Below are 22,296 nucleotides of genomic sequence, written 5' to 3'. Positions count from 1 at the left end.
AGCAATGCTGGGTATTCTGAGATTGGGATTTTAGAGGATGCCCTGATCTCTGATAAGAACAGGGAACGCCTCACAACAAGCCCCCTCCCCACCCGCACATACACAGAAAACCTAACCCCATCCCATGCACAAAGGGGACTCCCCTCTCCCTGCCAGCACTGTCCAGACATATCCCTCTTCATCCCAGGGGCCATATGTACTGTGTGCCCCCAGCAGGCTCCATTTGCCTGGCTCACGTTTTGCAAAACTTGATGTAAACTTCACCAGCGTGACATAATGTTGGCGGGGTGGGGTGGAATAATGGTGCAAAAGTGCTTTAATTAGATGTTAATTTATTGAAATGAGATTCCTGACCTTTCTCAGTGGGAACTTTGTTACGTCAGCAGCGAGGGGCGGTCAAAATCAGAAAATGAGATCTCGCTGATGAGGTTCTCGTTTTCTGATTGTCTCGATATTTTGTGCAAGGCGCAAAATCGCAGCTAGCTGCATTAGCATCCGTGGTGAATTAGAACTGGACACATCCAAGTTTCAGAATATGAGCAATTTCTGTATCTGATTAATAACCATTAATTCTGCAGGTATTTTGGGCTTACTGCAGACCTTCTCACTCTGCTTCCATTCCCTGCTGACCACTCCCAAGTGGATAAAACACAACTGTTTGCTGGAAAGATTGATTTTACACAGCCATATCTTAACATAAGAAATGTAAGCAAGAGGAGTCAGTTTGGCCCATCCAGCCTCCTCTATCATCAACCACTGGTGATCTGATTGTGATGTTAAAGCCACTTTCCGCCCACTCCCCCCCGCAATAATCCTCGACGTCCTTGTAAATTAAAACTCTGACTCGGCTTCAAGCATATGCAATTATCCAGCCTCCACCCATCTCTGGGGAAGAGAATTCCAAACATGGACAACTTTCTGAGAGAAGAAATTCCTTCTCATCTCCATATTAAAAGGGATACCCCTTATTTTGAAGTTGTTCCTCCTAGTTCTAGGTTCTCTCAAGGGAAAATATCCTCTTATTATCTATCTTGTCAAGGCCAGCCACCTCCACCACATTCCCTCCAAGAATCAGAATTCACTCTCTGGTCAGTGGCCATTTGCTCATTCTTCCGGCAGGGGACTGAATCAAACTTTCGAAGTATGATTAGTGCAATGATCTGACCATTTGAGTTAAAATTAAAAACAGACCATACAATCAGGTTAAAAAAAAATTCTGTCCCCGTGCACAACATTTTCCAGAATATCTTAATGCTAGGGTAAAACTAGTTTTTAATGTGCCTCTGTTAGTAAGAATTATTGTTTGAGTAGCGAGACAGCATTTAAAATAATGATTTAAAGTACTGACTGCTTGGCATTAAGGTACACATTTAGGGGCTTTTAAAAAGATCGACTAAAACCACAGCCACAAAGATTTCTGATTGTGGAAGTGCTTGCTCATCTATGTTAATGACTCACTGAGGTTTACTTTAGAAGGTTAATGTTGATAATGATTTTGGGACTATGACAGAGAGCTGGCTGGCTTGAAGAGCAGGACTGGCTATTAAATGTTCCTGGGTACAAGATTCTCAGAAAAGATAGGAAAGGTGAAAAGGGGGAAGAGATGACAGGAAAACATGACAGTGCTGGATAAAGGAGTCAAGGACAGAATCTGGCTAGAGCTAAGGAACAAAAAGATGCAGTTACATTGCTCATTGGGTAACCAACTAGTAGGAAAGATATAAAGAAACAGATTTGCAAGGAAATTGCAGAGAGATCAAGAATTATGGAGTAGTTATAATGGGGGGATTCCTATCTGAGTATAGATTGGGATAGTAGTGGTGTGAAGGGAAGAGCTTCAAATTAGTTCAGGAGAATTTTGCATTGTCTGTTTCCAGTCCAATGAGAACGTTTGTTGGACCTAGTTTTTGGGAATGAGGGGAGCCAAGTGGATAGATTGTCAATAGAGAAGCATTTAGGGAACAGTGATCATTGTATCATTAGGTTTAGGATGACTATGGAAAAGGACAAGGAACAATCCAGAGTAAGAATGATTAACAGAGGGTGGGGGAGGGGGAGTCACCTTCACTAAGAAAATTGCTTCTATGGAGAGCCTGCACTAATAGGATGGGATGAATGGTCTCCTTCTGTGTCGTAACGATTCTGTGTACTCCATAACCGGAGAAGATTTTGCTCTCTGGATCCATGCCTTCTTTAAAAGTCATCCATTTCTCAAAGTATAGTTGATCTGTTATCTGGTTCCGGTCTGTAACTAAGGCAATTGCTGTGCTCTAATCTTGTTAAATACTACTTTCTCACAAGAACTTTCTTCCTACAGAAACTCCTTACGGATGAGAGACTGTGCCACAGTGAGGCACTTTATGGTTTTCTAAGCCCCTCTCCAGAATACCTGAAAGTTGTTGATGTACAAGGGAAGAAATCAACTTTTTCACTGTCCTCCTTTCTGGAGAGGCTACCTGGAGATTTCTTCTCCCATCAAGAGGTGTGGATCAGTAAATCTCTGTGATGAGATGAAATGATGCAACGTTGCTCAAATAATTATTACACTCTGCTGTATTAAAAATAGTCTTGCAAATCATGACATCTGCATTTTCTGACTTGTGTATTAGAATAAGGGAGGCATGGCCTAGTGGTATTGTCGCTAACAGTTAAAGTCTATTTATTAGTCACCAGTAAGGCTTACATTAACATGGCAATGAAATTACTGTGAAATTTCCCTAGTCGCCACACTTCAGTGTCTGTCTGGGTCAATGTATCTAACCAGCATATCTTTCAGACTGTGGGAGGGATCCAGAACACCCAGAGGAAACCTACACAGACATGAGGGGAACATGCAAACTCCACACAGACAGTGTGGATTATTAATAGACTCTTAATCCAGAAATTCAGCTAATGTTTGGGAATCTGGGTTCGAATCCCACCACTGCAGATGGTGGAATTTAAATTCAATAAAAATATCTGGAACTAAGAATCTGCCGATGACGAAAAAACCATTATTGATTGTTGGAAAAACCCATCTGGTTCACTAATGTCCTTTAGGGAAGGAAATCTGCCATTCTTATCTGGTCTGGCCTACATGCGACTCAGCAATGTGGTTAACTCTCAACTGCCCTCCTAGGGCAAATAGGGATAGGCATTAAATGTTGGGCAGCCAGCAACGCCCATGTACCATGAACGAATAAAGAAAATGGCTGATAATGATATCCCTGTAGAAATGAAGAACAAACTGCAGATAATCTTTAAATTTAAAATCCTTCAATGATGGTTGACACTGTGTACAGTATCAGTTGAATTAAACATGTTTTTTTGATGATTATTTTTCCATGGCTGTCCTCAGGAGGAGACTGAGGAGGACAGTGATCTCTCTGACTATGGGGATGAGACTGACTGCAAAAGAGACTCCCTTGCTGAACCTTGCTTCATGCTCATTGGAGAAATCTTTGAGCTCAGGGGAAGTAAGTGAACCTAATACATTTCTTTCTTTCTGCCATTATTTGAGAAATGCTTCATGCCAACCTGCAGTCAGAAAGGACTAAGGAGTTGCCGAGAGTGGCTGGAGTGCAAGTTCTAGTTGTCACCCTTGGCATTGTGGTTGCATTCTCGCCTAAGTCAAAAGACTGTGGGTTCAAACTTCACTGCAGTTAGTTGACTGTAATTTAAGCTGATATTTTCAGAACCATATCCAAGAAGAAGGAAGGGTTTTGCAGAGATGGGAGGAGATAGGAAGGGACCATCTTGGCTAGGCAAATGGCAACATTAAAATGGTGGAATTATAACCTAGTCGGCAAACGTGACACATCTTTTCCCAATTGTCTATTTAACATTTGAAAACCACAATAGTACTTACAATTACCAATCTCATGGGCAGCTTGCCTAGAATTGGCAACATTCAGTAATTTTGCCACAAATCTTTTAACAGTGTCAGAATTGCTGTAGTGTTCTATGTTCTAATTCCATGATTTATTGGCATTTTAAATACAGCAGCTACTTTCTGCTAACAAATCTTAACAATCAATTTATTTTTAGACCTTCTGACAACTTGCATAGTCCTGGCAATAAAATGGTAAATAAATAATCTGTAATAATGCATTATCTATTGTATTTAGCTTTTTAAAAGCAAGGCTTACAGCGGTGCTGCTGTTTAATAATTTAAGGTAATTGGGTTAATGGGAGCATAATCGAGTTCCTTAACAGGCAAGCCAATGACTGCGTCTTCCGAGAAGCTGACAATGTTTCAGCACCAGGTCAACCTTGAACTTCTTAAAGCATAGCAAACTGAATACTTAGCAAAAAGTTAAGCCTGTCAGGAATGTTGACAGTCTTATGTTGTAGCCTGTTTTTGAACTATGAAATGTAATTGTGCTAGAAGTGCAAGTTAACTACAATCTCACAGATTTCCACACAATGTATAGAGCAGAACATTGTGGTGAAAATTATAGAAAGTTTCCCTCCTTCCTTTTTTTTTAAATTAGTTAGAAACCGGAAGTCGTCACTAGGGCGTCGACCGGTAGTTGTAGTTTTTTTTTCTGGCCTCTAACCCTATAAATTAGTCCAGAGAGGATACCTGATTCTCTACACTAGTAGAGAATCCCACCCTCCCACCTCCTCTAACCTAATTATAAGTGTGGGGAAGTTTTTTTTTTATATTTTTTACATTTTTTTTTTTACTTTTTTTTGCTGTTACCTGTTTCAAGGATGGCAGTTCGGGCAGTGTGCTGCATCTCCTGTGGGATGTATGTGGTGAGGGACTCCAGTAGTGTTTCAGGGGATTTTACTTGTAGGAAGTGTCTTAGATTGAAGCTTCTGGAGGAGCGTGTTAAGGAGCTGGAGGAGGTATTAGATGAGCTCCGCATAATTCGTGAGGCAGAGAGAGACATTGATAGGAGTTTTAAGGATATAGTCACTCCTAGTAATCAGTCTTGGGTCAATGTCAAGAGGAGGGGAAAGAAGCATGTGGGAGGAGAATCCCCTGGGGTTGTTCCCCTCCAAAATAGGTTTTCGGTCCTGGAGGCTACAGTTGAGGAAGCATCAACTGGGGATAGCCAAAGGGAGCAGGACTCTGGGGGTGAGCCTATTGTAAAAGCTCAGGTGTCTAGGGGATGTAAGAGATTGGGCCTCGTGATTGGGGACTCTACAGTTAAAGGGACGGATAGGAGAGTTGGTAGTAAGGGTAGGGATTCAGGGCTGGTGTGTTGCCTACCAGGGGCTGGGGTCCGGGATGTGTCAGAGAGGATATTCAAGACTCTTAGGGGAGAGGGTGATCAACCCCAAGTTATAATTCATGTGGGGACACATGACATAGGGAGGCTAAGGGAAGGGGATATTAAGCAGAGTTTCATGGAGTTGGGATGGAAACTAAAGGCCAAGTCAAACAGAGTGGTTATCTCTGGACTCTTGCCTGTGCCACGGGATAGTTTAGAGAGGAATAGGGAGAGGGAAAGTTTGAACTTGTGGCTGAGGGGATGGTGCAGGAGGGAGGGGTTTAATTACTTGAGCAATTGGGGCTCATTCTGGGGAAGATGGGATCTCTATAAGAGTGATGGTATACATCTGAACCAGAGGGGAACAAATATCCTGGGGGGTAAATTTGTGAAGGCTATGCGGAGTGGTTTAAACTGATTCAGAGGGGGGGTGGGATCCTGGGTAGAGGGGATGAAAGTGAGGGGGGCATAGAAGGGGACGGCATTGCAAGGCATCGTGGGGGTGGGGCGGAGCGAGGTTTGAAATGTATATACTTTAACGCGAGGAGTATTCGCAATAAAGTGGATGAACTTGCAGCGTGGACCAGTACCTGGGACTTTGATGTTGTGGCCATTTCAGAGACATGGATAGAGCAGGGTCAGGAATGGATGTTGCAGGTGCCGGGGTACAAGTGCTTTAGTCGGAGTAGAGAAGGAGGTAGAAGGGGGGGTGGAGTAGCATTATTGGTCAAGGACTATATCACAGTGTCAGAGAGGAAGTTTAATGAGGACTTGTCTGTTGAGGTAGTATGGGCAGAAATTAGAAATAGGAGAGGAGAGGTCACCCTGTTGGGAGTCTTTTATAGACCTCCAAAAAGTTCTAGAGAGGTTGAGGAAAGGATTGCAGAGACGATCCTGGTTAGGAGTGAAAGTAATAGGGTAATTGTTATGGGGGATTTTAACTTTACTAACATTGATTGGAATTGTTATAGCTCTAGCTCGTTAGAGGGGTCAGTTTTTGTTCAGAGTGTGCAGGAAGGTTTTTTGACTCAATATGTAGATAGGCCAACTAGAGGTGAGGCTATATTGGACTTGGTGCTGGGAAATGAGCCGGACCAGGTGCTCGACTTGGAAGTTGGTGTGCTTTTTGGTGATAGTGACCACAATTCGGTTACGTTCACCTTAGTGATGGAAAGGGATAGGCATGAACCTCGGGTCAGTAGTTTTAGCTGGGGGAAGGGTAATTATGAGGCCATTAGGAGAGAATTAGGAAGCATTGATTGGACTAGGAGATTACAGGGACTAGGAACGTCTGAAATGTGGAGTTTTTTCAAGGAGCAGCTACTGTGGGTCTGTGATAGGTATGTCCCTGTCAGGCAAGGAGGAATTGGTAGGGCTAGGGAACCGTGGTGCACAAAAAAAGTTGATTTGTTGGTTAGGAAGAAGAAGGAGGCCTATGTTCGGATGAGGCTTGAGGGCTCGGGTAGTGCAGTAGAAAGCTTTAGATTGGCTAGGAGGGAGTTGAAGAGGGAGTTAAGAAGGGCTAGAAGAGGGCATGAGATGACTTTGGCTGATAGGATTAAGGAGAATCCTAAGGCGTTCTATAGGTATGTCAAGAACAGAAGGTTGGTTAGGGCAAGATTAGGGCCAGTTACAGACAGTAGGGGGAAGTTGTGTGTGGAACCGGAAGAGATTGGAGAGGCATTGAACCATTATTTCTCTTCGGTGTTCACGCAGGATGATATGAATGTAGCTGAGGAGGTCACTGGGGTGAAGGGGTGTAAAATAGAAAGTATTGTAGTTGATACAAAGGATGTTTTGGATATTCTAGATGGGTTGAAAATAGATAAGTCCCCTGGTCCGGACGGGATTTACCCTAGGATTCTATGGGAGGCAAGAGAGGTGATTGCAGAGCCACTGGCTCTGATCTTCAGGTCGTCGTTGGTCTCTGGTATAGTACCGGAAGATTGGAGGACAGCGAATGTTGTCCCATTGTTTAAGAAGGGGAGCAGAGACTTCCCTGGGAATTACAGACCAGTGAGTCTTACTTCTGTAGTGGGCAAGGTTTTAGAAAGAATTATTAGGGATAGGATTTATAGTTATTTGGAGAGTAATGAATTGATTAGAGATAGTCAGCATGGTTTTGTAGCGGGAAGGTCGTGCCTTACTAACCTTATTGAGTTCTTTGAGAAGGTGACCAAAGAGGTGGATAGGGGTAAGGCAGTAGATGTGGTATATATGGATTTTAGTAAGGCGTTTGATAAGGTTCACCATGGTATGCTTCTGCAGAAAATGCAGATGTATGGGATTGGTGGTAATTTAGGTACTTGGATCAGGAATTGGTTAGCAGATAGGAGACAGAGGGTGGTGGTTGATGGTAATTATTCATCATGGAGTGCGGTTACGAGTGGTGTGCCTCAGGGATCTGTTTTGGGGCCACTGCTGTTTGTAATCTTTATTAATGATCTGGATGAGGGTATAGTTGGGTGGATTAGTAAGTTTGCTGATGACACCAAAGTCGGAGGTGTGGTAGATTGTGAGGAAGGGTGTCGAAATTTGCAGGGTGACTTGGACAGGTTGCAGAGCTGGGCCGCGAGGTGGCGGATGGAGTTTAATGCGGAGAAGTGTGAGGTAATCCATTTCGGTAGGAATAACAGATGTGTTGAGTATAGGGCTAACGGGAGGACTTTGAATAGAGTGGAGGAGCAGAGGGATCTAGGTGTATGTGTACATAGATCCCTGAAAGTTGGGAATCAAGTAGATAAGGTTGTTAAGAAGGCGTACGGTGTCTTGGCGTTTATTGGTAGGGGGATTGAATTTAGGAGTCGCAGCGTCATGTTGCAACTGTACACAACTCTGGTGCGGCCGCACTTGGAGTACTGTGTGCAGTTCTGGTCCCCACATTACAGGAAGGATGTGGAGGCTTTGGAGAGGGTGCAGAGGAGGTTTACCAGGATGTTGCCTGGTATGCAGGGGAGGTCCTATGAGGAGAGACTGAGGGATTTGGGGTTGTTTTCACTGGAAAGAAGGCGGCTAAGAGGGGATCTTATAGAAACATATAAGATGATTAGAGGTTTAGATAGGGTGGATGGTGATAGCCTGTTTCCTCGGATGGAGAAATCTAGCACGAGGGGGCATGGCTTTAAATTAAGGGGGGGTAGTTATAGGACAGATGTCAGGGGCAGGTTCTTTACCCAGAGGGTGGTGAGGGACTGGAATGCCCTGCCGGCTGCAGTTGTAAATGCGCCTAGTTTGGGGGCGTTTAAGAGATTGGTGGATAGGTTTATGGACGAAAAGGGATTGGTTTAGATTAGTGGGTCAATGTTTTTTTTTAATAATAAGACTGGTCGGCGCAACATTGTGGGCCGAAGGGCCTGTTCCGCGCTGTAATGTTCTATGTTCTATGTTCTATGTTCCTTTCTTGAAGGAATTGTTTGATATTGTAGATAAGCCCTGGTGCTATCTATTGCTAAACCGGATAAGTTACTTGAACTTACAAGATTGTCACAATCACATTGTTTTTCCTCCCTGCTATTGCTGACCATCTTCCCCACAAGTTCACCTTCCTTTCCCTTTCCCCACTCCTGGCTGCTCCTTGCTGTCACTATAAATGATTGATAATTGCCGCCCAGAGAGTACAGCAGTGTTCAATCAGCAGCTCCCCAGTGACGTTTAGTGACTAGCTTTTTAATTTTGGCCGCCTTTTAAAAAATAGACACTCTATTCTCATGCAGTATAAATTGTCATTCCCTTTGAAATTTCACATTCTTGCTTCTGTTTTGATGAGTGCAAGATGAAAAGCTTCGGCAGCATGTCTTTTTTTTTTCAGCAATATTCAAACTCTACTACCAAGCGACTATTATTTTTTAAATTGGTCATGAACTAGGTGGGTTGTCATTTAAAACTGATTCACTAATGTTTTTAAGGGAAGGGCATCTGCTACCCTTATCCAATCTGGCCTGTATGTTATGTAAGGTTCACACCAATGTGTTTTCTGAAATGACCTAGCAAGCCAACCAAGTGCATTAAACCACCACCTTCAATGGGAACTAGAGGTAAACAATCAATGCTAGTCTTTTTAATGCTGAATTCAAATGTTCTGCCATGGTGAGATTTGAACCTGCCTTCTCTGAATTATTGGTCCAGTAACATAATCATTACACCACCATTTTCCATTGTTTATAGATCTCATTCATGAATAGACTGGTCCCAATCTTTCATGTTCCATAGGGGTGAGGTAGCAAACAGATAATGCTGCCACTGTATGACTATATCCAATAGCCCAGCCTAGTGTGGTCATTGAAGCCCACAGAATAAGTTTTGAACCTACAACCAGCAGTGAGAAGCCTCACTGATTCCTTAAATGTAAACATATTCCAATTGTTTGCTCTTTACTGAAAGGGTGGTTACTGTGCTCCAAAAATAAAGTACCCGTGACCTCTGAACAATATCGCTTTTCTAGTGATTTTTGTAGAAGAGTTTGTTCGCATGTCCAGTTAATTAAGTAGTATGTCACTGTTACCTAGCAATATAAAGTTAATGATGATTACATTAAACTACATCTGGTGCACTTGATAAATCATCTGAAAAGATAACTCTGAGAAGAATATAAAATACCCTTAGCACTCCACAGCACTAGCTACCTTTTTTAATAATCCTCTCCCTTTGTATTCTTTACCCCAGCTAACCTTACTGTGCCCCACCCCAATCTATGCTCCCATATTTGCTCTTTCATGTCTGAGGGCATGCTTTGCATTGATGATTTGCATGCATTTGGCACAGAAAGCGATTAAATGTCAGTATCAACAGATCAGGCTGGATCACATTCAGCTTAATCATTCCTCTCCCAAACCATCATTACTTTAAGATCATTCAGCAAAGATTACCTCTGATAAAAGCAAAATACTGCAAATGCTGGAATCTGAAACAAAAATACAAAATGCTGGAAAATCTCAGCAGGTCTGACAGCATCTGTGGGGAGAGAATAGATCCAACATTGAGTTTGGATGACCCTTCGTCCTGTCGTGGGAGTTGGGACTGTGGGTTGGTGGGGGGGGGGGCGCAGCGGCGGAATGGCTGGAGGTGTCGAGGCTGGCCTGGACATGTCTAGAGGGGACCAGTGATTGAGTGTTGAGGGTTCGCACAGCCAGTGACGCTGAGTCGTGGGGCTGCCCTGTGATTGGGAGGCTGGCAGTGCGAGGCTACTGCACATGAGCTGATTTCCGCTCTGACAGACCGGCGCATGCGCGGTTGCCCGCTCAGTGCTATGCTGCCATCCCCTCCAGCAGGAGTAGGCCCTGCCCAGTGATTTTTAATAATATGCCAGTGCGGTGCAGACTGGGAGGTTCATTTTGAAAATCCAGTGGTTTTTTTCAGTGGGATTTACAACAGTTTTTATGCATATTTGTAAATCTGTGGGAGAATCCCACACATACTGGTTTGGCCTCAGCTGTTTTTGACCATTGGTTTGCCTTTTCTACTTCCTCGACTGATATGTATGAGATAATTAATAAAAAAAGGATGTTTCTTTATCCTAAAGGACCAAACTTTCTCACTACTTCTACACGTATTAAGTCCTATTTAAGAAGCCTCATTGTTCATCTTTTATTACATTATTCTAATCTTCAGACAGTGGATTGCTGGCAATAGATCTGGGGAAATCCTGTATGTAGCATCAAGACCTGTGTGTCTTTGAAATGACTCTCCTGTTGTTGGCATGGGTTTATTCTTATTTGTAATAATTAGATTTCCTAATGAAGAGTATTGCAGAAATTAAGGTAACTGTTCCAAGTGTTACCTTGAAGAGCACACAAATCAGTTCCAGTTGTTTTGGGGGAGATAAATGGCAGCGATCTGTAATCTAATTTTTTTTTCCTTTGTTTTCATCTTGTTAATCTCTGCTTTACAGTGTTCAAGTGGGTCAGGAAGACACTTATTGCTCTAGTACAAGTTACATTTGGAAGGACAATCAACAAGTAAGTAGTTTTATTTCTATCTTTCTTCAAGATGTGGCAAGCCTGTCCTAACACACCTCCACTATGGCTTGGAGCCCTGAAGAGTTTAAGTGGAAGGATTTATTTTGACTATATGCAAGATTCAGGACCATAGAATACAAATATGATAGATTCCTAGAAAAATGGGAAATAGGAATGAAGGGAATGAAGGGCTATGAGGACCAAATGGTTGTTCAGAACCTTTAAGGAAAAGCCAATCTTATGACTTTACCTGAACCATTTGTAGGAGAATTTGGATTTAGCAGATTTTAGAGTTAGACTTGGTGAGGCTGGTGTCTAGAATATTTCAGGTGATTGGCATGCTGTAACCTATTGGTGTCACCCATCCATCTTACTGAAGGCTGATATCCATCCTATAACTGAAATAATACAGGAGTTTGAGATTGCAGCAGATGCGTTACCTGGATTTGGGGTATAATTATCCACACGTGTATATTCAGAGAATGATTGAGAATTGAAATGTTGTTGCTAAACCTCTGGACCTCTGATACCAACATTTTACTGGGATCTGTTTTATATCAATGCTGTGTTTAATGAGACTTGACAGTATGTAAGAATACTGTTACATTCTATGGTGGGTTGTGCTGGTCAGCTAGCTTGCCACTTGCTCAACATTCTTTGTATCAAATCTTGATAGACTGACATTAGACACAATGAGGAAAGCAAACTAGTTTGTTCCAAGGCTTGAGTAGATTCCAGAATGATGTACATGGCAGTAGAAGGTTAGAACGGAGGCAAATGCAGTTCAGCAAAAATACTTAATCAGGTGACAATTTGCAACTGAAAATCATGCCACGAAAGCCATTTGTTTTAAATGCCCTATCCCGCAGGTAGATCATTTTTAATCCTATTTTTCTCCGCCAGTTTTTGGCTCGAGCTGCCCAGTGCTCCTTAGTTGGTCAGCCCAGCACTGCGCAAAATAATGCAGTACATCCCTTAGAAATACTGATCACAGCTAATCATCCCCTTGACTGTCCAAACCAGAACAGATTAGGATTCTCAGTGGCTGAATGCAGAGTGCTCTGTTTTGTCATCCTGCAGCAGCGTCAGGAAAGGGGGACCTGGGGAAAACCTACAGAAGGCAAACAGGTAGAACTAGGTGTCACAATGTGAGCCTCCCCAGGAAATATGTTAGCCAGCGAAGCTTGTGTTTGATCATACCCTCCATAAGTAGACCAACAATGAAAATGAAGAGCCAGTCACAGCATTTTTTGGCTTCTTCCTGCGCTCTAATTAGTGTCCTGTTATATCAGAGTGAGCTTCTTCCCTGGAAGTTGAAGCAAAGGAATTTTGTAATTAACTTGTGACCATCATCTCCTTGCTAGGATAGCATAGTTTTAGGTTTCTGGCTTGATGATCCAGAGGCCTGGACTAATATAAAAAGGAAAGACCTGTGATTATGTCGCGTTTTTATGACCGTGAGACATCTCAGAGTGCTTTACAGCTGGTGAAATTATTTTGAAATGTAGTTACTGGTGTAATCTAAGAAACACAACATCCAATTTGCACATGGCCAACTCCCAGAAACAGCAATGTGACAATGGGCAGATTTTTAGTTGAGATATGTTGATTGGGGAATAAATGTTGGCCACAACACTGGGCATACCTCACCTGGATCATCTTGGAAACAGAGATACGGCATTTTTTCTGCATGCAGGCAAGCAAAAGTTGAATGCCTCATCCAAAAGATAGTGCCTCTGAAAGTGTAGCACTCCTTCAGTACTGCACAGGAATGTCAACCTGGAGTGGGACTTGAACCCAGAACCTTGTGACTCAGAGGTGAGTGTGCTACCAGCTGAGCAGCAGCTGACAGAAGAACGTGGAGAGATTGGTGATATGAGTTCAAATTCCACCATGTCAGTTGGGGAACTTTTGGTTAATAAATCTGGAATTTAAAAAAAAAGCTGATCTTAATAATGGTGACCATGAAACAACCGGGTCATCCTTAAAAACCCATCTGGTTTTGCTATATTTTGGAGAAGGAAATCTGTCCTTACCCAATCTGTGTCACATGTGATTCACACCCAGGGCAATGTGGTTGCTTTTAATTGCCCCTTGAAATAGTCGTATGGGGATGGGCCATACGGGAATGAATCAATGAAAACATTTCACCTGCGGTATTTCAGATGCTCTACAATATTATCTCAATATGCAGCAAATGATGCAGAATAAAATAAAGCATGTAAAAATAAACAAATTGCATAAAAGTAACCATTTGCCCATGTTCCTCATTACAATTGACATCAGAAGTATTCATATGGCAATGACACATGACATCACTCATGGAAATAGATTAAATTCTTAAAATAAATCTAACCGCTTCACAAATCTAGCTTTAGAGTACGTTTGCACTGCAGCAACTTATCAAGGCTCCTTTGACAGCACTTTCCAAACTCGTCATCTCTACCACCTAGAAGGACAAGGGCAGAAGGTGCATAGAAAACACCACCTGTAGTTCTCTCCAAGCCGCATACCATCCTGACATGGAACCAAATTGCCGTTTCACCTCTATTGCTAGGTCAGAACCCTGGAACTCCCTTTTCTAACAGCAGTGTTTTGATTAGATTTATTATTGTCACATGTACTAATATACAGTGAAACGTGTTGTTTCTTGCACGTATACAGACAAAGCATACCGTTCGTAGAGAAGGAAAGGAGCGGTTACAGAATGTAGTGCTCTAGTCATCACTAGAGTGTAGAGAAAGATCAACTTAATATTCATTCAAAAGTCTGATGGCAGCAGGGAAGTCAGTTGGTATGTGATCTCAGACTTTTGTATCTTTTTCCCAACAGAAGAAGGTAGAAGAGAGAATGTCTAGGGTGTGTGGGGTTCTTAATTATGCTGGCTGCTTTCCCAAGGCAGTGGGAAGTGTAGACAGAGTCAGTGGATGGGAGGCTGGTTTGCGTGTATGTGTGCCTACACCAGATAATGGTTCACAACCATCTCTTTGATGACAAATAAGGATGAGCAACAGACATTAGCTTTGTTTGCAATGCTAACATCCCATGAAAGAATAAAGTATTAAGTTTGAGTTGGTGGGCTGTGGGAAACATTGGACCCTGACCAGTAAATGTGCATCATTCATTTCAGGCAAATCCGTGACACAATCAACTGGATAGTCAGTGAACAGATGCTGGTGTGTTACATCAATGTCTTTCGAGATGCATTCTGGCCAAATGGTAAATTGGCGCCCCCTACACTTGCCAGAACAGAGCAGCAGCGGTTGGAGACAAAGCACAAAGCTCAGCAGAAACTACTCGATAACATTCCAGGTAAGGCTGCAATGCCTTAACTTGCGTACATAAATCATTTTGAATTTCTGCGGCCAATTAATTTTGAATTTCTCACTAAAATCAAATTATTTCTTTTGGCTGATTTGGTTTGTCTTCTAGAGTGTAGTGTAGTATTTGCCTTGACAACTGTGGAAGAGAAATGAAATTGTAACCAGATACTCAGATTGATTCTGTCATCCGTTACCATTCACTGAAATGGAAAATTGTTGTAAAGCCATTTAATACAAAAAGATTTTTTTCCCTTCTCAATAAGAAGCCTTTATTTTACACCTAGTGACCTTTGCCAGATTTTTGAACTATTAGGGCACTATCTATCCCCTAGATGTTAGTGATATTTAGCCTGCTTTGTAAATGTAACCATCATTTGGTGTCATACTCATTTGGTAATCTGTGCACAAAACTGATAGTTTTAACACAGTGCTACACATGTTCTGACAGTTGCAGTGTGGTATTTTTCTGGATGTCATGTTACTGTTGATTAAAATATTAGATTGACTGTGGTTTTCAGACTTTAAAGATTTTGTTTCTCAAAGAGGAAGTGTGCTGCAGGTGCTCTGCCTTTTTATAAACTGTTTTCTAATTTAATCCACTGGTGAAATGAATATTATGATATCGTGTCTGTCCTGTCGCCCATTTCCTCCCCCTGCCCACCCACACCGCACTTCCTTTGGGAATACACCTGGACCTTCCAGACATCTCCCAGGAATGTGTCACATTGGGAATCTGAGTCCTGTTTCTGCTCTAACTCCCCTCACCATGGCAGGGATGCAGCTGGCACTGTTAGTGTCTACATTAGAATCACACGGCTAAGGCATGAATGGCTCTCTGTCTTGGTGTTTTCACTGATTCCCACCAGATGGGGAAGTGAACATTCTGGTTTCAGCATCAGTGTTAAGATCTGCGTGGGTGAGATACCCACAGCTGGATCAGTGTCTGCAGTGACATATTGTTTGTCAATTGGAAGCATTGTCATACATGGTTGAGCAGGGATTTGGCAGACAAAGCACATCTATTATTCCTCACATAGGGTTGAAATGTGGCTCTTTCTGTTGGGTAGAAACCATATTAAAGTAGAAGGATAAACTAATCCTATCATCATACTTATTGAACTATGGGATCTGCTCCACCTAATGCAGCCTGTGGAACATTGACATGGTATTTAGGGAAGGTCTGCTTTGGGAAGACATTATTTTGTGTTTTATTTTTATGTTAATAATTGTCTATAACTATTATGAATTATGATTATTTGTTTTGTTCGGGCAGCACAATGGTTAGTACTGCTGCCTCACAGCACCAGGGACCTAGGTTCAATTCCAGGCTTGGGTGACTGTGTGGAGTCTGCACGTTCTCCCTGTGTCTGTGGATTTCCTCCGGATGCTTCAGTTTCCTTCCACAGTTCAAGTATGTGCAGGTTAGGTGGATTGGCCATGCTAAGTTACCTCTTGATGTCCAAACATGTGTAGGTTAGATGGGATTAGCCATGGTAAATGTGATCAATTACAGGGATAGGGCAGGAGAGAGGGCCTGGGTAAGATACTCTGTCACCGAGTTGGTGCAGACTTGATGGGTCAAATGGCCTCAACTTACACCACTTGGGTTTCTGTGATCACAATTTGGCACCTTCTGCCATGCTGATTTTTCGATAAACCAATTATCTGTCTGCAAAATTTTTATTTTGTTAAGGCATTCTTCCTTGCGAGTGGATCAGCCATAAACCCTGTGCCATGAATAAAGTGACGTTTGTTAATCTCTGCCGTTCTTTTCCAGATGCACTGCAGAACCTCGTCGGACAGCAAAATGCGCGACATGGGATCATTAAAGTTTTCAACGCACTACAGGAATCCAGTGCCAATAAGCATCTCCTCTATGTGAGTACAATATTACTTTCCCAGTGGAAGCACTGCCAGTGAGACCTTGTGGCCAGTAGCTCCTTGGAGAAAAGTGTGAATGAATGTCAGCTAATGTAGCATCAGGTCTATCCCATGCCTCCTTTATGTGCCCCACTCTCCTACTCGTCCACCATCTCCCTCTGCCTCATATGAGGCAACAGTAAGGTATCTGAATAATATCAGCTGCCTTTTATTTGAGTGACGCTGAGACTCAGTTTTGAACTCCAGTCTGACCCTGTTACATTTCTCTCATCAACATCTTCCTCAAATTCTCTCATACCCAGCTTTCAAAATTAACTTAAACAACAAGTCATCAGAAAAAGATGACAGGCTCCAGTGTAAACTGTGGATAGGTTGGGAGCAATATTTTGTAATTGGGTTTGCAATACTTCATATAGTAGAGATACTGAATCTGATTAGTTACAATGTGGTGCGTGGAATGGAGAGAGGAGATGAAATGTGTCCTGAGAGATAGTTACCACTCATTAGTCCCCCTCCTTGGATGTATGCTACCATTGTGGACAAACCTTACAAGCTCTTGAAAAACGACAATCATAATATTTTACTCCTTAAAAACTCTATCACATGTCAGACTTTTCAGCAACTGCATAAATCTGCTGACGGCTGATGTGAAGTCTAACATCATGTCCCATCCTCCTGACTGGGAGTAAAATATATCATTATAAAAGACATTGGTTGAACCTCTGTTGGAATATTGTGTGCACTTCTGGACACCACACCATAGGGAGAACGTGAATGCATTGGAGAGAGTGCAGAAGCTGTTTACAGGAATGGTTCCAGAGGTGAGAAACTTCAGTTATGACAATAGACTGGGGAGGCTGGGACTGTTCTCCTTGGAAAGAAGAGGCTAAGAGGAGATTTGATAGAGATGTTCACAATCATGATGGGGGATGGACAGAGTAGATAGGGAGAAACTGTTTCCACTCGTAAAAGGATCGAGAGGGCACAGATTTAATGTGATTTGCAGAAGTGATGTGAGAAAAAGCTTATTCACACGGCGAGTGGTTGGGGTCTGGAATGCACTGCCTGCAAGTGTGGTGGAGGCAGGTTCCATCGTGGCATTCAAGAGAGCATTAGATTATTTCAATAAAATAATATACAGGAGTATGGGGGAAAGGCAGGAGAATGGCACCAAATCATAATGCTCATTTGGAGAGCCAGTACTGACACTATGGACCGTATAACCTCTTTCCACACCACAACAACTCTGTGATCAGTTACAGTAAGGGTGCAATTAGTAGAGACCAGGATTTAAAAGATAACTGATCAGAAGTGATGGGGCAAGGAGCAACTTGTTACTGGTTTTGAAAGTCCAGTTAAAGCATGCAGTTTCTTTTCCACCTGCTGTATCATTGAGCTTCCAGTTAAACTCTTCTGCATCAATTCTTTCGTGCTAAATTGTACCTTCCATGACTTGTGCCAACCTTACAGAAATTGTTGCGGGGGTGCGGTTAGTGGTGGGAATAAAAATTGTTGGTTTTAGATGGATTGAGGCAGCTGAATGTTTTCCAGGAGGACATAGACATACTTTTTAAGTGCCTGGGGAATACTACAGAAACTGGAGATCGACTTTTACCACTTAAAACTGACTCTCTTTACCACTGACAATTTGCCAAGATTCCAGTCCTTTCCAGTTGAGTCTGTTAACCTGACAATCTATTTAATTTGACTTTCTATAATTGTGTATAATTGTAAAATGGAAACATCAACCACTCCATCTTTACGAAATGACACCCTGTCACTTTCTGTTGTTTAAACTGCAGTCAAGTTGAAAAGAAGCATGCTGATTCAGATCACGATTGGAGGGATATTTGTGCTAATTGCTGGAGCCCTGAGGCTTTTTTTAATATGAGATACAAATTTGAGTGACTAATAATATGCCATGAGTCGTTGGTTTAATTAAGGAATAGAATCTTCCTATTCTGACTTGGGTATTGCTCACTATTTTAATATAAAATGCGTTCTGGAAGCTGTAAAGATATGAAAATCTGTGACTGTCAGTTAAGAGGAAAAGTAGTTTTGAATGATATTTTAAATGGGATAAAGATGAAATGTAATTTGTAGCAGAGAGATGTGATAAGCAAGATCACTCATGGCTCTGTAATTTGTGGATGGTCTAACCAACTTCTCACTGCTTTCAGTTGACCATGTTAGGTCCTCCTATATGCTTAGTTCCTTTGTTCATCAGTGTCAGCAGGGAAACGTGAAAAAACTCGAAAGTAGCAACACGTTGCTATACTGCTGGTTAATGATTACCATAAAGTCTTGTCTCAAATGGCATTGGGAAACTTTTCAGCAGTGATAATGACTTGAATTTTATGTAGCATCTCGAAGGGTTGATTTTACAGGGTAGTTACAAATGTGGAAACCCTTTCAGCCTATGTTGTTTCAATCACCCAGGACAATGTTTCTCCCCTCTCTCTTTTGATTTCAGCATTCACTTGTTTCTGAACAGGATCACAAAATAGTCACAGTGCACAAGGAGGCCATTCAGCCCATCACTTCCCATGATGATTTCCTGTGATCTGCTAGTATCGAACATAGGAATTAGGAGCAGGAGTAGGCCACTTGGTCCTTTGAGTCATTGAATAAGATTATGGCAGATCTGATTGTCCTGCCCTGTTGTTGTTTCTCCAGCATCTTCTTGTAAAAATTCCACCAGTGATCAACCTCTGCTCCCCCACGCTCCCTACCCATCACAGCTGCAAGACTTCGGGAATAACCCCAAGCTTATGTTCTTATTTTGCTGCTAATAGACTTGATGCTTGGTGGGTAGACTCTGAGCTGCCTAATCTGTAGGTTTGGTGGATTAGCCATAGCAAATGCATGGGGCTAGGGGGAATAGGGTAAGGTGGAAGCTTAAGATGCTCTTTCGGAGAGTTGGTGCGGACACAATGGGCTGAATGGTCGTCTTCTGCTATTAGATGCATTGGCTGTGCTAAAATTTTCCCTCAGTGTACCCGAACAGGCGCTGTATTGTGATGACTAGAGGATTTCACATTAACTACATTACAGTGTTAATGCAAGCCTACTTGCGACACTAATAAATAAACTTTATAAAATTCTTTAGTTGTTACTTTAGCCAAATGCTAAGATTGTATTTTTGGACTCCATTATCATTATATTGTGGTGAATCTTTGTGATGTGGGCATTGTAAGACCATCTCATTGTCCTTGCCAAGGTAGGGAGCTATTGCCTTGAACACAACTGACCATTTAGGCCATTTCAGAGGGCAGTTAAAAATTAACACAAGTAACATTAAGAATCCATACAAGCAGTAATCTTGAATTTGAGTTCTATCTGGCTCTGTGTTGGTGGAGACATGTGTGATCAGACTATTTGTACGTCATATAATCACTGTCCAACAAAGTCCTGATTACAAATGCAACAGCCTGAATTATGCAGGTAATTGGCTGTTGGGCATTTGGAAACCTTGATGCTTGACACATTCGATTAGTTACTGGGGAATGGAAATTGTGTTTATAACATAGTTATGTCCAGAACTGCAAATTTAATTTGGGCAAGCGTGCCTCATGAACCTATGTGAAATATACAAGTTGTGATTCATTTTGGTAGGACAAATTTGAATGTAGATTACAGGGTCAATGGCAGGGTTCTGAGGAATGTGGAGGAACAGAGAGATCTTGGGGTTCATATCCATAGATCCCTGAAGGTTCCTACTCAAGTGGATAGAGCTGTGAAAAAGGCCTATAGTGTGTTAGCATTTATTAACAGAGGGTTTGAGTTTAACAGCTGTAGGATTATGCTGCAACTGTACAGGACCTTGGTGAGACCACATTTGGAATATTGTGTGCAGTTCTGGTCACTCACTATAAGAAGGATGTGGAAGCATTGGAGAGAGTGCAGGATGCTGTCTGGTTTGGAGGGTAAGTCTTATAAGGAAAGGTTGAGGGGGCTGGGGCTTTTCTCTTTACAGCGGAGGAGGATGAGAGGCAACTTGATAGAGGTTTATAAGATGATGAGGAGGATAGATAGAGTGGACATTCAGAGAATATTTCCTCTGGTGGATGTAGCTGTTATTAGGGGGCATAACTATAATGTTCATGGTGGAAGATATAGGAGGGATGTCCGAGGTAGATTCTTCACTGAGTGATTGGAGGGTGGAATGGACTGCCTGCTGTGATAGTGGAGTTGGACACTTCAGGAACTTTCAAGCAGTTATTGGATAGGCATATGGAGCACACGAGAAAGATAAGGAGTGGGATAGCTTGACTTGGTTTCAGACAAAGCTCGGCACAACATCGAGGGCCGAAGGGCCAGTAATGTGCTGTACTATTCTTTGTTCTTTGTTTTGGGAACACAGACCTTCGAAGCTTGCTGATGCTGTGACTTTATCTGCTGACTGATAGCGCTGGTCCAAAACTGTTTGAACTCCATATGCGGATAAAGTACCCTCTCGGAATGCTTTATAAAACATTAATGCCTGCGCCACACTGGCAAATCAGGCAAAGCTTTTCATACAAGAAATGTGGAAAAACTCAGCAGATCTGTCAGCATCTATGGAGAGAGAAACAGAGTTTCGAGTCCAATGTGAGATTACCAGCATCCGCAGTATTTTGCTTTTATTTCTGTACAGAATGTGTTGGACTCAGATTTTTCAACTGGACCTTAATAGATGGGGTGACAGATGTGTGTTAAAACTTATTTTTTTTATTCCTTTTTCTTCCCACCACTCTGTCCTTTCAGGTGCTGCTGGAGTTGCTGCTGATTGAACTGTGTCCAGAACTGCGAATTCATTTGGATGAGCTAAAGTCTGCCCGAGCCTATCCAGCACCTCATGAATATACATGAAGTAAAAGTCACAATGGACCTAAAGTAGTTTTTTTAAAAAAAAACACGAGCTACAAACTTTTTTCCAGAAGGAGAAGTAAGCCGGGATATATTGATGTTTGTTGTTTCGCCTCACACGTGACAGATGTAGCACCAAGTGAAACAACTTTATGCTTCAGCATTGCTGAATCAAAGCATAAAGCTACTTACTTTTTCCTTTCATGCTGATATCCGGTAGTTTGTTTCTTTAAGAAGTTCAGATGCCAGTAATTAATGTTGTGAGAAACGGAATAAATATTTTTTAAGACAACTTGAGAATTGTATTATTTTTGTTGGTGGTGCATGTGTCGTATCTAAGTTGCAAAGCTCCTCACAGAGGAATTTAACATTCCTTTCTTATCAGTGATCATTGAGTAGTCTCTGTGTGCAATATGTATGTAGATCATTGTGAATATTTTATTGTTAAATAGACCTAGATTTTATTTTTACCAAAGATTTCAATGGTGTAGATGATTTATAAGCAATAAATTATGACAAAAATGTAAACTCCTCAGTGCAAACTTTTTTTCTGTTGCTCAGTGTTGTACAGAATGGGATTTATAGTATGGATTGATGATTTCCATTAGATCTCTTCTTGCATCTCATCTGTTAAAATATTGGATATTCCACATTATCTGCTGCTGTGTTGAAAAGAAAGGGGTACAGGATGTGTGTGAGGAGGATGCTCAAATCACTTCCTGACTTTGTCTTTTCTACAGGGGAAAAATTCTCATTTCTCTGCAGCAGCATAGCTGAAAATTAGAACCAGCTATATGAAGATTAATGAGCACTTAGCCATGTTCGACATTTGTTGAAAATCCACCACCACATCACCCTTTTTCATTGTAATGTCACTAATGTAAGTGTTGGCATTTGCAAGAATGATGTGGCACAATAAGCATGAAGCAAGTACATTTTACCTTTTGTATTAATGTGCTCCCAAGAGCTCTGTTCTGGTTCTGAGGAATCCAAATTAGTTTGTGTTCAGTTGATCCAATTGTGATGCATAATGTAAACAGCTATTTTACTGATGCAAAATCCTGGACAGACTGTGGCAATGAACTCTCA

The 22,296-nt window shown here is 41.9% G+C and overlaps 1 protein-coding gene across 1 annotated transcript in view; it reads left to right on the top strand.

Annotated features, from left to right (window-relative positions):
• snx25 (sorting nexin 25) overlaps positions 1-21,735 on the top strand; it is a 217,221-nt gene extending 195,486 nt beyond the window's left edge. The window contains exons 15-20 of the mRNA XM_080189403.1: positions 2,318-2,482; positions 3,338-3,455; positions 11,089-11,155; positions 14,286-14,467; positions 16,256-16,356; positions 21,106-21,735. Of these exons, the coding sequence (XP_080045529.1) occupies positions 2,318-2,482; positions 3,338-3,455; positions 11,089-11,155; positions 14,286-14,467; positions 16,256-16,356; positions 21,106-21,210 (738 nt within the window). The 3' untranslated portion in view covers positions 21,211-21,735. The remainder of the gene's footprint in view (positions 1-2,317; positions 2,483-3,337; positions 3,456-11,088; positions 11,156-14,285; positions 14,468-16,255; positions 16,357-21,105) is intronic.
• Positions 21,736-22,296: the final 561 nt, after the last annotated feature.

The sequence above is a fragment of the Carcharhinus amblyrhynchos genome, chromosome 5 (genome assembly GCF_965287045.1).
Source record: "Carcharhinus amblyrhynchos chromosome 5, sCarAmb.v2.hapA, whole genome shotgun sequence".
Taxonomy (NCBI): domain Eukaryota; kingdom Metazoa; phylum Chordata; class Chondrichthyes; order Carcharhiniformes; family Carcharhinidae; genus Carcharhinus; species Carcharhinus amblyrhynchos.
The sequence above is the reverse complement of the archived record's forward strand: the minus strand, read 5'-3'. Positions and strand labels throughout refer to the sequence as shown.